This window comes from Dioscorea cayenensis, chromosome 15, assembly GCF_009730915.1.
Source record: "Dioscorea cayenensis subsp. rotundata cultivar TDr96_F1 chromosome 15, TDr96_F1_v2_PseudoChromosome.rev07_lg8_w22 25.fasta, whole genome shotgun sequence".
In the NCBI taxonomy this organism is placed as follows: Eukaryota; Viridiplantae; Streptophyta; class Magnoliopsida; order Dioscoreales; family Dioscoreaceae; genus Dioscorea; species Dioscorea cayenensis.
This window is the reverse complement of record NC_052485.1, coordinates 2,644,024-2,661,418: the sequence shown is the minus strand read 5'-3', so window position 1 is coordinate 2,661,418 and position 17,395 is coordinate 2,644,024. Positions and strand designations below refer to the sequence as shown.

The 17,395-nt window shown below is 36.7% G+C and overlaps 1 protein-coding gene across 1 annotated transcript; it reads right to left on the bottom strand.

The window, feature by feature from the left end:
• Positions 1 to 12,941: 12,941 nt before the first annotated feature.
• On the bottom strand, positions 12,942 to 15,656 carry LOC120277383 (alpha-(1,4)-fucosyltransferase-like). Its single transcript, XM_039284203.1, has 3 exons — positions 15,107 to 15,656; positions 14,111 to 14,284; positions 12,942 to 13,799 (listed from the first exon to the last, which is right to left on the bottom strand). Exons 1-3 carry the CDS (start codon positions 15,560 to 15,562, stop codon positions 13,230 to 13,232), a joined length of 1,200 nt encoding a protein of 399 aa, XP_039140137.1. The 5' UTR covers positions 15,563 to 15,656; the 3' UTR covers positions 12,942 to 13,229.
• Positions 15,657 to 17,395: the final 1,739 nt, after the last annotated feature.

Below are 17,395 nucleotides of genomic sequence, written 5' to 3'. Positions count from 1 at the left end.
CGAGAGATGAAAGTAGGCTGTGGAGCCAGACGAGTTTGCTGGTGGTGACGACCATTGAACGGTAATCAGCTTCTGTTGAAGAGCGAGAAATAGTGATTTGCTTCTTTGTGTACCAGGATATTAGACATCCTCCGAGAATAATGAAATAGCCGGTAGTGGACGTGCGAGTGGTTCAGCAGCTGACCCAATCAAAATCACAGTAATTTCAATTGAGGAAAATGCCTTGTCCCGCACTGTGCTTAAGGTAATGGAGAACGCGAATGACAACATCCCAATGATTCACGAGGCTCGTGCATAAACTTAGCTAGTAAATGAACTGAGTAGCAAAGCTCGGGACGAGTGATGGTGAGATAGAGAAAACGACCTACAAGGCGGCGATAACGAGCATGATCAGACAGAACTGGAGATGTCGAGGACATGAGTTGATGACGACTTTCGATTAGGAAGGCGGCGATTTACCAATAGATAAACTGCTGTCTTCCAATATCTCAAGAGTATACTTCCTTTGTTAAAGTAAGAGATCAATGTGAGTGCGTGTGATCTCAATGCCCAAAAAAAAAAAAACTTCAAGGGGCCCAGATTCTTGATCTTGAAGCAACTATCAAGATAGGACTTGAAGGAAGTATACTGAGTGATATTATTCCCAGCAACGATAAGATCACCGATGTAAACAAGGACCTCCAAAAAATTAGTTCCCAAATGAAATATGAATAAAGAATAATCTACCTGGGACTGGTGGAAACCATATGCTAGTAAAGATGTAACAAATTTAGCAAACCAATTATGAGACACTTGTCGTAAACCATATAGAGACTTACGTAACTGACATACTGACCTAGTAGTGGGCACCGAATATCCTGGAGGCAAACACATACAAACATCCTCGTCCAACTTACTATGAAGGAAGACGTTATTCATATCCATTTGATGTAATTCCCAGTTATTGGTGATGATGACCGTGAGAAGGCAACGTACTGTGGTCATCTTCGCGATTGGGGCGAATGCTTTATGAAAATTAAGCCCTTTAACTTGAGTGAAGCCCTTTGCCACAAGGCGAGCCTTGAAGCACTCAATACTGCCACCGGCCCGGTGATTAATCTTATACACCCATTTGCAGTCAATGGGTCGCTTGTCCTGTGGTAATAATACAATTGTCCATTACCTATTATCCTCGAGAGCCAATATCTCAACGGTCATGGCATCCCACCAACGTGCATCGTGGTAAGATATGAGCTCAACTTTAGAGTCAAGAGCAGCTAGATAGGCAAGGTGAGGCCGAGAAAAATTATAGTATGTGATAAATTTCTGCATTAGATAGACCATACCTAAGGAGGGAGACTAGGAGGGTGCGAGACAAAGAAAAGATGTTGCAACTGTATAACAGATGTAGTCGTTGAGATGAGTGGGGAGTTAATGAGGACGAGCGATGGGGTGGGCTGATTTAAAGTAACATCAGAAGCTTGGTTAGTGGCAAGTGGAGCTGAAGGCTGGTCCGAGTGAATGAGAATAGGTGGGTCATTGTGGGATGGAGGAAGTTGAGATGAACTAGAATAGGTGGGTTGGTGGTGAGTGGGCTCATTGGAGCAGATTGAACAGACGAGCGATGGGGTGGGCTGATTGTGAATTGGGCGTTGAGCTCAAAGGTGATAGGGTTAGCTGAAAGGTGATAGGATGGGCTGAAGTAGGAACAAGGCTCAAATTGGGTTGAAAGTCCAAGTCATTGGAAAGGGGATCCGAGAAGCTCGAGGGAGGTGGAAAATCAGTTGGTGAAGTGGTTGATTTTTGGATTGGAAAAATGTGTTCATGAAATGTCACAACCTAAGAGACAAAAATTTCTTCTGAATCTAAATCATAAAACCCTTTGGTAGCAGGAGTATACCACAAGAAAATGCAACGACGAGCACGAGAAGCAAATTTATCGGCATTATGTGGGAGAACCTTTGCATAACACAAACAACAGAAAACCCTAAGATGATCATAGGAGATGGATGTTTGGTAAAGAAGTTTGTTGAAAAATATAACAATGATCTAAAAGAAAAGCTAAAGCAATCACACAAAAAAGGCACGAGATTTAACGAGCTTCAACAGAGTATGCCTAAGTCCTTGGGAGTGGAGCGACTATTGATTCTGTTATTTGAAAATTAATTAGGGTTACAGATTTACATGAATATATATATATATAAACCCTACCTGGTATACTTTATCAAAATATCCCTGTCATCGCGACTAAGTTGAGAGCCATCAAGGTCTTCGCATCGTTGTCGTTGGCCCACCGATCGCGTATGGTGACCCTGGGATCTCGATGTATCATCCAATTACGGATTTACACTCCCACCTGATCTGGACAAATCAACACTCAGGTCCACCACGCCATCTCTAAAGGCTAGCCCGTGGGGATCCACTACTGCAGTAGTCGGGCCTTAGCCCGCCGTCACCATCCAAACCATCATGTAGATGTAGCAATAATACAATCTGTATAAATCATATCACATGGTCCTTGTCGATGATAAGCATTCACATATCAGAAATAAGCATTATTTCCACAAAGCCAATGTCAAAGGCATAACAATGCATGTAAACTTTCATAAAGTATTCCGTTCCCAATATGCCAATATGTTCAAAAACATTTTCTATCCAAATGTCAAGAATAACTCAATAACACGTGAAGCTTTTTAAGTTGATTGAAACATTGCTGTAAACAATAAAACCAACTAATATTAAATACATTGTAATATCCACAATCCAGATGAACATGGCATTCAGAAATGAAAACCTATTTTTTTCAAAACCATAAATATTAAAAGTATACTTATAAAAGCGAAAGGTTTTACAAATCATTTCTAGAAATAGATGCCAATAGTGTAGAAAGGAAACATTGAGTTTTGAAATACAATAAAAAGTCATCAAAACAACCATGGCTTTTAGCCTAGTTAAAAATCAAGTTACTTAGGATCATTCTAGCTTCTTTTTCCCGCAGATCACTAAGTTTTCCTCCAAGCACAAGATTAATCCCCAAAGTCTAATCAACCCCAACATCCAAGTCCTTTAAAAGTCATGAAAATGTGTTCATCTCATCACATATATTTACACATGCCAATATATATTGATTAAATCCTACTTTACACATCATTAGGTATTTACTTTCACAAGTCTTTACTATTCAACCCTTTCTTATACTCAACCATATTTTAGATCCTTATCATGGTGCCATTAACTCAAAATAAATATTTACTTCATCTATAATAATCCCATTGTCAAAATACTCAAAAGTTGACTATCTCCTCTTAGGAGCATTAAATCAAACTATTATTAGAAATTCACAAGAATACTCAGCTTTGCAATCCAACACTTGTCACATATAACTCAAGCTATTCATCATCAACCTGCTAAAGAAATTTCATTTAAAATAATAATCATAATCATTGACATCCACCAGATAGATACCACAATAATGATTAAACTACAATTAAGCACCCTACACTATGCTCACAAGAACAAACCTCATCAACTTTTGTAATCCTACAACATAAGTGTAATTATGTCATCCATGGTTCTCAAATATTACAAAGAAAATATTACCATCAACCTCACTGACTCCCAAAAATCATGCATAAGGTTCCACAAGTTATTCAAATTCCAATGTGCTAGTGTAGTTATATACCTTAACATTCAAAGCTCTATCAAGTTCCATGTACCATATTTATCACATTATGCCTGAAAACATTAAAAATTATACATCACTAGGGAGATTAAATCATCCATTGAACATACATAATCAATTTCACTTATAACACTTAAGCTCAATGAACTTATTGTAATAATCAACGATTTCTATTCATCCACCAAGCATGTATGTCCTCAAGTTCAATCTCAACTATCACAACTACATCCTCAATAAGCTTTCTCATGATTTTCAAAGAATAAACCACAAGTCATCTAAATAAACCATAGTCTCTAGTGGTCATCTTCACTTTATTTTAACCCACTAAACAACAATTTAAACATATGATAAAGCCATGGAAATCATTCCATAAAGCAAATAAAATATTTTTGATACTCAATTAGAATTATGCACTCAACATAACCCACTCATAGAACATGTCGCCTCGCATGGAGACGCGTACATTGGTCAGTGATTTCCTTCCTCTCCGAAGGTGTTTCGCAACCTAGACACAAGCAGGTAACCCAAGAATCAATCAAAACCAAAACTCAGAATCAATATGCATGCATATGCGATGTTATATGCCAGACATGTAACACTAGGGTTTTAGGGCAATGAATGAAGGGCTTCAATTTGACTCAAAATCGGAGGAAACATAGTTCTAATAGGTTCAATGAATGAAGGGCTTCAATTTGGATCAAAGAAATACAAGAAAAGGCCAAAGTGTTTTGGTACTACAGTATCGCTGCAGTAATAATGATTTCTACAGTAACCAAGAAAGTGCTACAGTAACTAAGAACTCGCTACAGTAAGGAAAACACTAAAACGATGGCCTCTTGCCGATTTACAACATCAAAACGCAAAATTTCTTGACAAACATACACAAAAACGAATCACGAGATCGAGGGCTTCAATTTAACCCTAAAAACAATCCAATCCAAAACAATTCAATCCATGGGGTATTTCTAGTGTTTCAAGGATTTCAAAAATGAGGAAAGTACAAGAAAAATACAAAAGAAAAACCTTGGATGGAGGTCTTACCACACTTAAGAGCTTGAGAGGAAGGAGTTTGAGATTTTGATTCGAAGAAAAGCTCGTCAGAAAATTTTCTAGGGTTTGGATGCTCGGCCGTCATGAAGAAATAAAGAAGGAGAAGGAAAAGAATGGATGTAAATGATAACTCTCGGCCTACTATAGTACTGGACTGCTACAGTATTGAGCTGCTACAGTGTTTACTCTTTATTTAAATTTACTCTTTTGCTCCTCTAACAAAAGAATGGAAACAAGGATTCAAATGACCGAATTGCCCCCGGGTTTTGCCAGGATTTCACACAGAACCCATTGTGCAATCAAGTAAAAATGCTAATAATGCAAAACATCCATTTTACCACTAATGCATGCACTGAAATCAGAAAAGGCCCAAGGTCAAAAATTAGGATAGGATATCACACGATGAGCTAAAGTAGATTGGCGGTAAGGTTGTAATTTAAGAAAAACCCAGTCATTCAAGTTGAAGGTGACATCGGTACAACCAGCATTAGCTTGATTTCACATTCTTGTCTATGGACGAAGGAGATTCGCACGGAGTGTGGATAATATAGAAGCCCGATTGGAGAGCAGGTGGTTAACTGATTCAACTGGAGAAATGCCTACGATATAATCTAACAATATCGGTGGCGGCCGGCCATATACAGCTTCATAAGGAGACATTTGGATAGATGAATGATAGGCGGTGTTGTAATGCTACTCCGCCATGGTAAAAACTGAAGCCATAGTTTGGGGTGATCGGAGATGAAACAACGGAGGTAATCTTTAAGATATCGGTTAACAATTTCTGTTTGGTTATCGGATTGTGGATTATACGCACTACTCATCGTGAGTATGATGCCCTGTCTCTTAAAAAGCTCTCTCCAGAAGATACTCATAAAGAGCGGGTCTCGATCGGATACAATGGTATAGTGATATGAGGGCCGAGGGCGGAGCAGTCATGGACAAAAATGTCACGGATAATTCCATGAAGATGTACAATGTCACGGACAAAAATGTCGGCAACTATTAGTGCAGTGATATAAGGGCCGAGGGCGGAGAAGTGTGCTTGTTTGGAGAGTCTATCAACAACAACAAGGATAGTGGATTTCCAACCTACGAGGGTAAGTGGGTAATGAAGTCGAGTGAGAGGAAGTCCCATACCTTGCCAGGGATGGGTAAGGTTGAAGGAGACCTTGTGGAGCCTTGTTAAAAGGCTTAGAGCTTTGATAAATAGCACATTTGGATACGAAGTGGCGGACAGATTTCCTAATATTCGGCTACCAAAAAGTACTAGTGAGGCTAGCATGCCCACTAGCTGGTGAGTTATGGAACTTAGATAGTAGAATTGGAGCCAAAGTTGAGTCTGGGAGAATAAAGACCCGATTTTTGTAAAACAAAAGACCATCACGAATGGTATAATTCGGATGGTCAGTTAGAGAAGACTGCACTGATTTGAAAAGAGTATCAGTAGTAGAGGTAGAGTGGTAAAGCTGATGGAGAGCATCCCAAATTGTAGCAATAGGTTGGGAAGTGGCGGACAGTGATTGGTAGGTTGGTGTCGGACAACACGACAATGCATCAGCTGGTGCATTTTGACTGGTGGGTTTGTAGATGATATCAAAGTTATAGCCTAACTATTTGGAAAGCCATTTATGTTGCTCGAATGTCTGGATCGTTTGGTGCAATAATGAACGTAAACTTTGATGATCGGTCTGGATAGTGAAGTGATGGCCAAGCAAATAAGGACATCATTTTCAAACTACCTCAGTAAGTGCATACATTTCTCTACTGTAAGCAGAGGATGCCTGTAGATGAGGAGAGAGGGATTTACTGAAATATGTCAAGGAATGTCCATTTTGAGAGAATAGAGCCCCAATTCCAAAGCCGGATACATCTGTTTAAATGAGGAATGGAATGTCAAAGTTCGGTAAGTGTAGGACTGGTGTTTGGGTAAGGACTTCTTTGAGTTATTAAAAGGCCTGGGAGGCTGCAGGGGACCACACGAATGCATTCTTGCAGAGTAATGCTGTAAGAGGCTTGGCTAACGATGCATAGCAATGGACAAACCAGCGGTAGTACCCATTAAGGCCTGAGAACCCTCTCAAGCTTTTGATAGTCATCAGGGTTGGCCAATCACAGATAGCTGAGATCTTATCTGGGTCGACGGCAACACCTTGATAAGAAATCTTCTGGCCTAAGTAGCTGATCTCCGTCTGGCCGAACTCACACTTTGTTTTCTTAGCATGGAGATGATGTTCTCGTAGCAAGTGGAAAACAGGGCGCAGATGATCGATATGAGAATCCCAGCAAACACTATGTATTAAAATATCATCAAAGAAGACTAAGACATACTTTTGAAGAACTTTCCTGAAAAAGGAGTTCATAAGGAACTGGAAGGTGGACGGTGCATTCGTATAGCCAAAATGCATGACAAGGAATTCATAGGCCCTCGTGGTTACGAAAAGCTGTCATCTCAATGTCGTGAAGGTAGATGCACACTTGGTGATAACTGGCTTTGAGGTCGAGTTTGGCGAAGACTCAAGCACTGGCGACCTTATCGAGGAGTTCTTCAACAGTGGGAATAGGAAAACGATCCTTGATCATCATAGTGTTCAAAGTACGGTAGTCAACGTAAAAATGCCAGGTTCCATTCTTCTTCTTCACTAAGAGCATAGGTGAGGAAGACGGGCTTGTGCTAAGTTGTATGATCCCATCCGCAAGCATCTCGCTGACCAGTCGCTCTATTTTAGCTTTCTGAGAATAAGGGTATCTGTAGGGTTTAACATTGACAGGTGTATCTTATGGTTGGAGATTAATGCGATGGTCAATTTGCCGAGGGGGAGGGAGGTCAGTTGGTGATGAGAAAACATCTGCAAACTTGTCCAACAAAGAAGTAAGAGCATACAAGAATGATGAAGGAGCAGCAGATCCCAACTTTGTTGTGGTATGAGGTGTTTTAACTGATAGGTGCCAGTATTATGCAACCTGATCGTCGTGTACTTGCTTTTGTAATGTGGAAGAGGTGATGAAGTTAAGGGGTAGTTGTTGCATACTATGTAATCGAATGCGAGTGCCACGATACTCGAATTCCATCCATTGTTATTGGTAATTAAATATCACAGGACCCAATCCTAATAGCCAATGTACACCAAGGACTAGGTCAGCTCCACACACAGGTGCAGTGAAGAGCGTCGCCGTTGCCAACAATGACACGTAGGTGTGAGGAGGGTTCAACGGCTAAACCCAGGTGTGAAACGAGCTGTGACTGAACAAAATTATTTGTGGAGCCTCCATCCACCAGGACTACGATCTCTTTACCATTAATGGTGCCTATTAGCTTTAGTGTAGAAGGGACAACCTGACCGATCAATGCATGATAGGAAATACAAGGGTTATCAATTACATGCAATTCTTCGGGCATGGCAGGATGTTCTGGTGTGTTATCTGGACACGGAGGACTGGGGTCTGGTGGATGCTCATCCTTGAGGTCAGCAAAAAGGCATAGAAATTGGGCAGGTTGACACAGGTGACCGGGTGTGAATCTTTCATCACATTTAAAGCAGAGGTTCTTTTCACGCCTTGCCGTCATTTTTGCCAGGGTTAACCTCTTGATGGGTAGTGGTGATGGGCAAGCTGGAGAAGGTGTGGAACATGGCAAGAGTGGGGAAGTTGGCGGTTTGAAGAACAGTGGACGGCTTTGTTGGAAAAATAAGCGTTGAGCGTTGCATTTTCCTTCAACCAATTTGGCTAGGCTCATAGCATCGGGGAGATTGGCTGGAGAATATAAAGTTCGCATTGAATATCATCTCTCATGCTTGATAGAAAATAGTTTAAGAGGCTAGGAGAGCTCAGGTTGGTGGTATGAGTAGATAAGCATTCAAACTCAGAGATGTAATGGGCTACAATAGACTGTTGTTTTAATTTGAAAAGTTGGACTTCATGGTTGATATATGTGGATGGACCAAATCATAGATCCAATAGCCGTGAGAACTCCACCCACGATGGCAATGGAGTGGTTGAATTTATCTAACGAAACCATTAGAGTGTTGGGCCAGTGAGGTAGAAACCAACAATGGTAATCTTGTGGTCTTTAGGGGTCTGTTGGTATGTGAAAAAGTTGTTTATTTGAGAAAACCATGGAAGGACATTCTCACCAGAAAATTGTGAAATTTCAAGTTTGGGAACTCTGGTTGACAGAAAGGTAGAGGATGAAGATGGTAAGGAATGGGTATGGTGTGGGGGTAAAGGTAATAGCGGGGCTAAGGTTTATCAAGTAGGGGAGGAATAGTAGAAGGTTTATCGAGCTTGGAGAACTTGACCATCATGTTGGCGATGACGGCTTGTTGTGAAGCAATAGATTTTTGAAGGACTTCAAAGTTCTTCGAGTGTTGTTGGACCGTGGTGCATAGAGTGTCAAGGCGAGATAAGACAAAGTCATGATGATCGTTGAGTGTTGCAAGTTGTTCATCTACCTCACGAGAACATGTCGTGGTGTGGTATGTATAAGGACTCTCACTGGCCAAAACGCAACAAAAGCACCAGTTGTGACATTCTTCAGCCAGGTTACTGGTAAAATTTGAGAATGAAGAATGAAAAGAAGGGAAAGAGGAACAAAGAAGACCTGAAGAACACAAGAGAGAATAAAGAGGGAGGAAGCAGACACAAAGATGGGAAAAAGGGGGAATAACTCTCCTGACCCCCATTTTGTATACCTTTTCATTATATAACCAATGAATACATCACGGGTGCTACAACACAGACTCCCGAGCAAGATTAACAACAAACCAACATTTGCAATTAAGCTAATACAATTAAGTCATTATATAATTTACAAATTTGGTTGAGTTGGTCAGGGTCCGTCCTGCGATTTTCCTTATCACGTTAGGTAGCAACAGTCACCGAATACTCGATTATATATATATATATATATAATTTTGTTTACTAAACTTTTCCTTTTTTTTCCCTCCCCTTCTTTTGCTTAATTTTCTCTTCTACTTTAACACTATGTTAATTTTATTTACTAATATAAAAAATGTTTACATAAAAAATAAAAATACAAATATAAGAAAGTTTACAATACTTTTTTTTATTCTAACTAAACTTGTTTTGCATTTTTAGTTTTCCAAAACATATAACAATTTTTATATCCAAACATGTTTTTTATTTCAAAGAGATTGAAAACAAAACAAAAAAAAAATCAAAACAAAGCCAACAAAAAAAGAAATAAAAGAAATAAAAGAAATAAAAACAATCCCAAACAACCCATGTTAATCTTTTGTTTTGTTTTCATATAAAATAACTCAGGTTTCAAGACCAAAACCTACTTAAGATGAAGATAAGGTGTTATGAAGCATGTGAGTGCGCTCTACATCTATACTTTTTCCTGACTTAAACCTTAAATGGGGTGCTTGTAGCTTAGCGTGAAAAAAAAACTCACAAATATTTTTTATTTTTATTGTTGTTATTGATGTTTTGATTTTGTAATCGATTTATTTTAACATATTATAAATTTATTTTATTTTTTTAGCGGTAGAACATTTTTTATTTGGATTTTAAAAAATTTAATCTTTAAATATATATGTATTTCATGGACAAGGGAAACTTTTTTTAAATCTTGTTTTTATATAATTAATTATTCAAAAAAATATAATTAAAAAAAATTGGCTCGTGTGTATGATATTCTAGTGGATAAATTTGGATAATCTAGAAATTTCTGAATTTGGGTCAAGTACCCGACTAATACCCACTCGATGTATGTATATATATATATATATTATATTATTTTATTTTATCTTACTATATATATTATTTTATTTTATTTTATTTTATCTTACTTTTGAAACTTTTTTGAATACATTATAAAAATTTATTTTTTGTATCCATAAAAAAACATATATATATATATATATATGGGTTTTCCATATATCATGAAGGAATCAAAAATATTTTCGTAGAAGAGATTCATCGTAATCATTTACAGTGTGAATAATTATTTTTATTTATCTGAGTTATTATATTGAGAGAATTTCATATACCACCCTGCAATAAGTTAATTAGTATGTTATGCTTTCTTTAATAATAGGATTCTGTTTAAAAACTCATATGACACATCGAACAAGTTCAATTCAAGCTATTTTGAATAAAAACAAAAAAATAAAAACAAACTCTAAAATTAGAATATAATATCTCAAAATTGCATGAATATGTAATATAATAATGTAAAATCTTGATGCATAGTGATGAAATTGAGAGATTCTCCAACCCGCTTATTGGGTCTCGTGATGGTGGTGTTTGTTGATGCAGTGGTGTTTATTATTGTGACAACATTTGTGCATGATAATGATTATTTTCGTAGTGTTTTTTGCTGTCTTCATTTTTCTTATTGTTTCGATGATGGTGTTTATTGTTACAGTAGTGTTTATTATTGTGACAACTTTTGTGCATGATAGTGATTGTTTCCGTAGTGGTTTTTGCTGTCTTCGTTTTTCTTGTTGTTTCGCGTTAAGAATAGCAATGGTGGCAGCAATAGCAATATTTATGCTTGACATGATATTATCTGCAAAAAAAAATAAAAAAAATATTATATGAGTGACATGTATTAATTTGGATTTTATTTGAGTTGATTTCTAATAATATTAATTTAATTTTAATTCAAATTAAATAAAGTGATTCATGACTTTGTTATTACAATCCTATATTTAATTCTAATAGAACAGATTGAAATTTTTGAATGAAGTGATATTCAACCCGTACCATCCACTCAAGCATGCATTTAAGTTTTATTTAAAAAAAATATATATTTGAATTCATGAGAAACATAACCGCACGTCCATGGTACACACAATACTAGCACACGAATCTTAACGAACGGACAAGGATGGGCTCAGAAGTAATCAAGCACATCAAACTTTAACATATAAATTAAATATGCGTATATATATAGAAGTTATGAGAACATATGATGTATAAGCATAAGCATATCATATACTAATAAAATAATTTATAAATCATACATTATAATAAGCGAAACAATGACACTGACCTATTAGATTAAGGATTTGCAAAAGTTATGTTCTCTAGTCAATGATTGTGTATTATAAATTGAGGATATAGTGCTGGTCTATATATAATTATTTCAATTAAGGATATGTAAAACATTTGATCATTATCACATATATAGAATTCTAATCAGAATACACATAGAATTCTAATCATAATGTGATATTATTTAATTTATTTTTAAAAAAAACACACACACATTGTGGATTTGAAAACAATTAATAATATTTATTTTGTATATAATAATATTATTAGAGCTAAACACACTTTATTATATTTGACACTTTCGGTTAATCATTGGCTCTTTATAACAGAATTTTCCAAATATTTTTTTATTTAATTTTATAAATTATAAATTATTGATAATATGAGGGCCCTCGAGAGGATAATTAAAGACAAAAAGATAGGATAAATATTTTGTTGGGTGATATGATAGTTTTATCTTATTAACTTACTTTATATAAACATTAAATTTATTTTTTTGCTATTTTATTTGGTTTTCTTCTCTCATCTAGGATTTTATTTGAATCACTTCTTTATTAAGTTGAAGGGCTTCTTTACCAATCTTCTGAATAAATTGTTTTTCAATTGCATCTCTTCTTTGATTATATATTTATCTTTGGTTTCTTTAATCAAATGATTTTTCCATTAATTTTGAAGTGAAAGATCTATTTGTTTAGCTACATGTATAGATTCTATGTTTTTTCTTTTTTTTCTTTTTGACAATTTTTAAGTATATTTGTAGGAATTATTTATATGTATGTATTTTTTCTTAATTTAATAAAAACTAATAATAAATAAATAAATCATTAACGTAAAAAAAAAATATTTTTAAAAAAATATATAACTATATTATAAAAGGATAATTATGTATATTTACATACAAATCAAATACCTTATCTAATCTACTTCAAAATAAAAATAGAATAACAAAATACTATCCGATAACTTTTTGGGTTACTATACCAATATTATTTCCTAATTATATTTAATCCTCATATCATATCTAGTCCACCAAACACATCTTTGAAAGCAAATTACAAAAAAAACTCACCTGTTTTCTTCTAGTTTCTCACTTAACTGGAGTTTCCCTCCTAAAGCTCTCTCCTATAAAATGGATGTGGGATCTCCACATAAAAATAAAAAAATATATAAATTTTAAGGGCAAATAATATCCGATAACAAGAAGAGCTAGAGAAAACAAACGGAAAGAACAAATTCGTCTAATCGGTTCAAGTACTCATGCAGTATACAAATACCTTGAATTGGGTTGGTTGAGTTTCAAGTTTAGTCCTTCATTCAAAAGACTAATTAGAGAAAACAGATGAAACGGACAGAATACATAAAAATCCATTTCGATTGAATCTGATAATCACATCCGTATAAGAGGGGGCAGAAACACAAACTGAACTCTGTGAATTTGGCACATACAGTATCTCTCTCCCCAAATGAATGAAAAGCCAAAGAAAAGAACCATGCATCACAATGTAGTTGCACTCCTGCCACCCTTTTGGCTCACAAATTCACATAAACGGCACGGCAATGTGTCGAGGCTGGCGGCACGGGCCTTGCCATAGTTGCCAACGACGCCACACCTTCTCCAAGCATGGTATTCGGCATAAGCAACAGGATCATTTGCAAGCTGCTTGACGTACGAAGCCAACTCCTCGAGAGAACTGAACTTTGACCCATCTATAATGGAATTTGGCGGAACGAAATCCCATACATTTGGAGCTCCGAAATAGATAGGCACAGAACCGGAGTCTAATGCATAGTAAAGCTTCTCCGTGATGTAACTTTCAGTCATAGTGTTCTCAATGGCAAGAACAAACTTGTAATGCGACATGGCACAGTGTAGGTGATCCCACCAATGAGGAGCAGAGTTGTCACTGTTGGAGCACTCCGGGTAAAGGGTTGGAGCAATGTCAAGACCTCCGACATTGTTCAGGCACTTGCCGAAGGAATGGCTAGGGACAAGGGAGAGAAACTGCTTCGCAAGACTGTTCCTTTGGGGAAGGCACCTTGAAGATGACCAATAGACAAGAGTGTCCTGAGAAAGGAAGAAAAAAGAGAAATCAAATCTGTTAAACCTTTGCATGACTTCGAAATTACAGTAGGTATGAGTAGACAAATAATGCTAACAATTAATCAAATCAACTGGATTATTCAAAGATGCAAGTTACTCCCTAAGTAAAACACTCAAAATGAAGAAAAAAACATAATATGCAATAAGATAACAAACAAATACAACAACTAATTAAAATAATAATGACAAACATATAAAAAATTCCAAACACAACCAAAGAGAATTATTAAGTACCATAATCTTTAAATATGGTAGTGAAATTCGGAAAGACTCACATTTCTTTTTTGAGTGGATATGTGGAAGTTCCGATTGTTACGGAACAATGAACCAGCATAAGTAGTTTGAACATCATCTTTGGCATGATAACCAATGAAGATGTCCTCAAATCCTGATGGTTTCCTGCTTGCTTCAAGATCTATGTAAACACGGAGAGGTTCACCATTTCGTCTCTGATGATGAAAAGGCATGTAATTAGTAGGTTATGATCGTAGAGCACAAACTCACAAGCACAACTCTGAACACCTCATTCTGTAATAAAACTATAATCTATTGAGATTGACACCTTGTTACAAGCAAATGAAGAATATAAACTCAGATGACAAGTTCAGAACTTTGGATGATAACTAAAATCATGAAACATCTGGTTACAGGCAACTAAAGCATTAAAAAAAAGGACTAGAATTACATGAACAACAAAATAATATTGACCCACACAAGCATTTGAGACAAACATTTTGTTACAAGCACATAAATAAAACTAGTACTAAAATGGACCAAATTGGCAAATTCATTCCAATAAGCAACAGGGATATGCATGCTCAAGGGAATTTCAGATGAGCTAAAACTCCACCAAAATGGACTAAAAACCACTTGAACAAATAGACAAACACTTACAAACAACATGAAAAGACATGAGAATATTGAGAAGTTCAGATGAATACAAAAATCATAAAAACCACTTAAATCACTCAACTGAAAACCATGACCTTGTTCAAAATGCCTTGTAAAAATCACTAGACAAATAGGCAGAAGCCAGTCTAAAAATATCACAAAAAAAGGGCTAAATCACCCAAAATCACTACCAAGAGTTGTTCAAATGAACCCTGAAACCTCTCCATTCAACAGATAATTCTAAAAAACAAAGGCATAATTCACTCAAATGAGCACTACTAACAGATCCAAGAACAAGCGCAAACTCACATGAAAACGTAAAAAAATCGAAACTTTAAAACTATTACAAAAAAACGAGAAAAAAAAAACAAGAGCATTACCGTGGAAGGAGGCATTACATTCTCGAACAGCAGAGCATCAGGCTTATCAGCGAGCACCGGAGACTTGGTCCACAAACAAGTCAACCCACAGCGGCATGAATACAAGTTATCGAGATTGTCAGGGATCCAAGTCCAACCCTTGACCAACACGCTGACATGCGAAATCCCGATCCCCGAGCATTCGCGGGCGTCAACGGCCTGCAGAGCAGATGCGTTGGGTGACCAAGCGGCGAGGCGGTTGCGAAAGCGTGGGCAGCCAACATGGGAGTCCCAGAGGGAGAAGGCGGAGAGGAGATCGGAGAAGGGGGAGTTGGGGGTGGTGGTGCGATCAGGTGAGACGGGGAGAGGGGTGGAGAGGGAGGGGAACTCGAGGAAATGGGAGAGGAGGAGGAGGGTGAGGGCGAAGGCCATCATCGGGGCGGCGTAGCTAAGGATCGGCTTCGATCTCAGAAGCATCGGGAGACCGAGAACGAAGACGATAGAGAACGATGGAACGAGAGAGCAAAGAGAGATGTTCTGGATTTCGGGTTTCGGGTTTCGGTGACGGTTTTGACCCGTTTAGTTGTGGTTTTAATCATGTGCAGCTGTGAGCGTTTTGACTTTCAAAATTAAATGTGTTTAAAAAAATAATAAAATAAGATTATTATATTCTGGTGATTGAGTTTGATGGATTTTTAGATGTTGAAAACCAATTGAGTTTAAGATCAGCACAGATGAAACTCTGTGTGATCAACCTAATGTTTTAATTACCAACGACCAAGTGATCTATTAGTAACCGAGTCCTCAATAAAACTCTTTATAAATAGTAAAAGTTCGAATATTAAATAAAGACATATTTTTAGGATTATGAACAATGATTGTGTGTGGGTGATCCCAGCGCTTATATGTGCACGGATCTGGTTCCCACTTGTTTCGTCGATGTTTGTACACGCCCCTACTTTTTTTAGCGGCTTAGCTGCTCATCTTGGAAAAAAAAAACCTAATGCTTTAATCCCAGACACTTGGGAGGGTAGAATTTATAAGCTTCTTGAAGCCATCTCTGTAGCTTATAAACCATGAACTTATTCTGATTTCATCTTGATTCCTTGGATTAATGAAAGAAAATGAATACAAAATGTGACTAGAAACTGAATCCAAGATGGAGACAAGGTAAAGTTTAGTGAAAACATGCAAAGATTAGTACCAACTCCAAGTTTGCAGCAAAATGTGTATTTATGATCAGTATGTCCTAAGTTTGTAACTACAACAATGATTCCAGTTCTTGGCATCTGGAAGTGCAAACTTGAAAATTAGCATTTTCGAATGAGAGCCTGGATATTGATCAGAAAAGTGCAGTGAGATGAATTCCTTTCTGAATTTTTTAAATGCCTTCTCACCAAGAACCTGTCAACAAAATCAAAGCATAACAAAAATCTAAGCTATATCTGATGAATTCTTATGCTTGGCGATAAAAGAAGCCTACAAAACAATTTGAATAGATGCTGGTGATGGATTTGACTAGCAAAAACATACTCAACGGCATAAACCATCAATCAGAGGAGACTATCCAAACCAACCATAAACATCTCAACTGAAATACAGGGGCATAAATGCATATCTGGCAGACAGCAAACATAGGCCCAATTAAATTGTTTCATATAGATGGGGTTTCATCTGTTCTCTCTGGGAAACATAATTAAACATGGTTTGGGACCTTATTTTCACATCTTGGCTACAAAAAAAATAATAATAATAATAATAATAATCAAAAGATGGTACAAGAAACCAGCTGCTAAGCTGTATGTCTTGAAAATCAATGGTTTTTGTGATAGTAAGAGCAAACTTGATCAGATTCATAGTGGATCAAACAAAGATTTCAGAAATACATACAATTATTTACTAAAGCAAGGGAAACATGTTCTTGAAGTCATCTCCAGCGTTTCTTGATGAGCAATAATCAATCTACAGGGTAAGTGACTTATGCAAATTGAAACAATCTATACTACAAACTTCTATAGTCTTTCATGATCAATGTAAAGATATAACTAATTGGCTGAGGCTGCTTCAATCAACTTGGCTACAACCATATTTTTTGCTTGGACAGAGCAAAACCATCTTTCAGAATCCCAGACGAGATACTTCTCCAATGGGCCGATGGATAAATAATTCTACTCATTCACATAAAAATAAAAAATGTTGCCAAACCATATTGTGCAAGGAGATATTGCTCAGATAAATTCTGTGACATTTTTTGTCACGAGTTAAATACCTACTCTTACCAGGTATATAAACAACTTTCTTAATTTATTT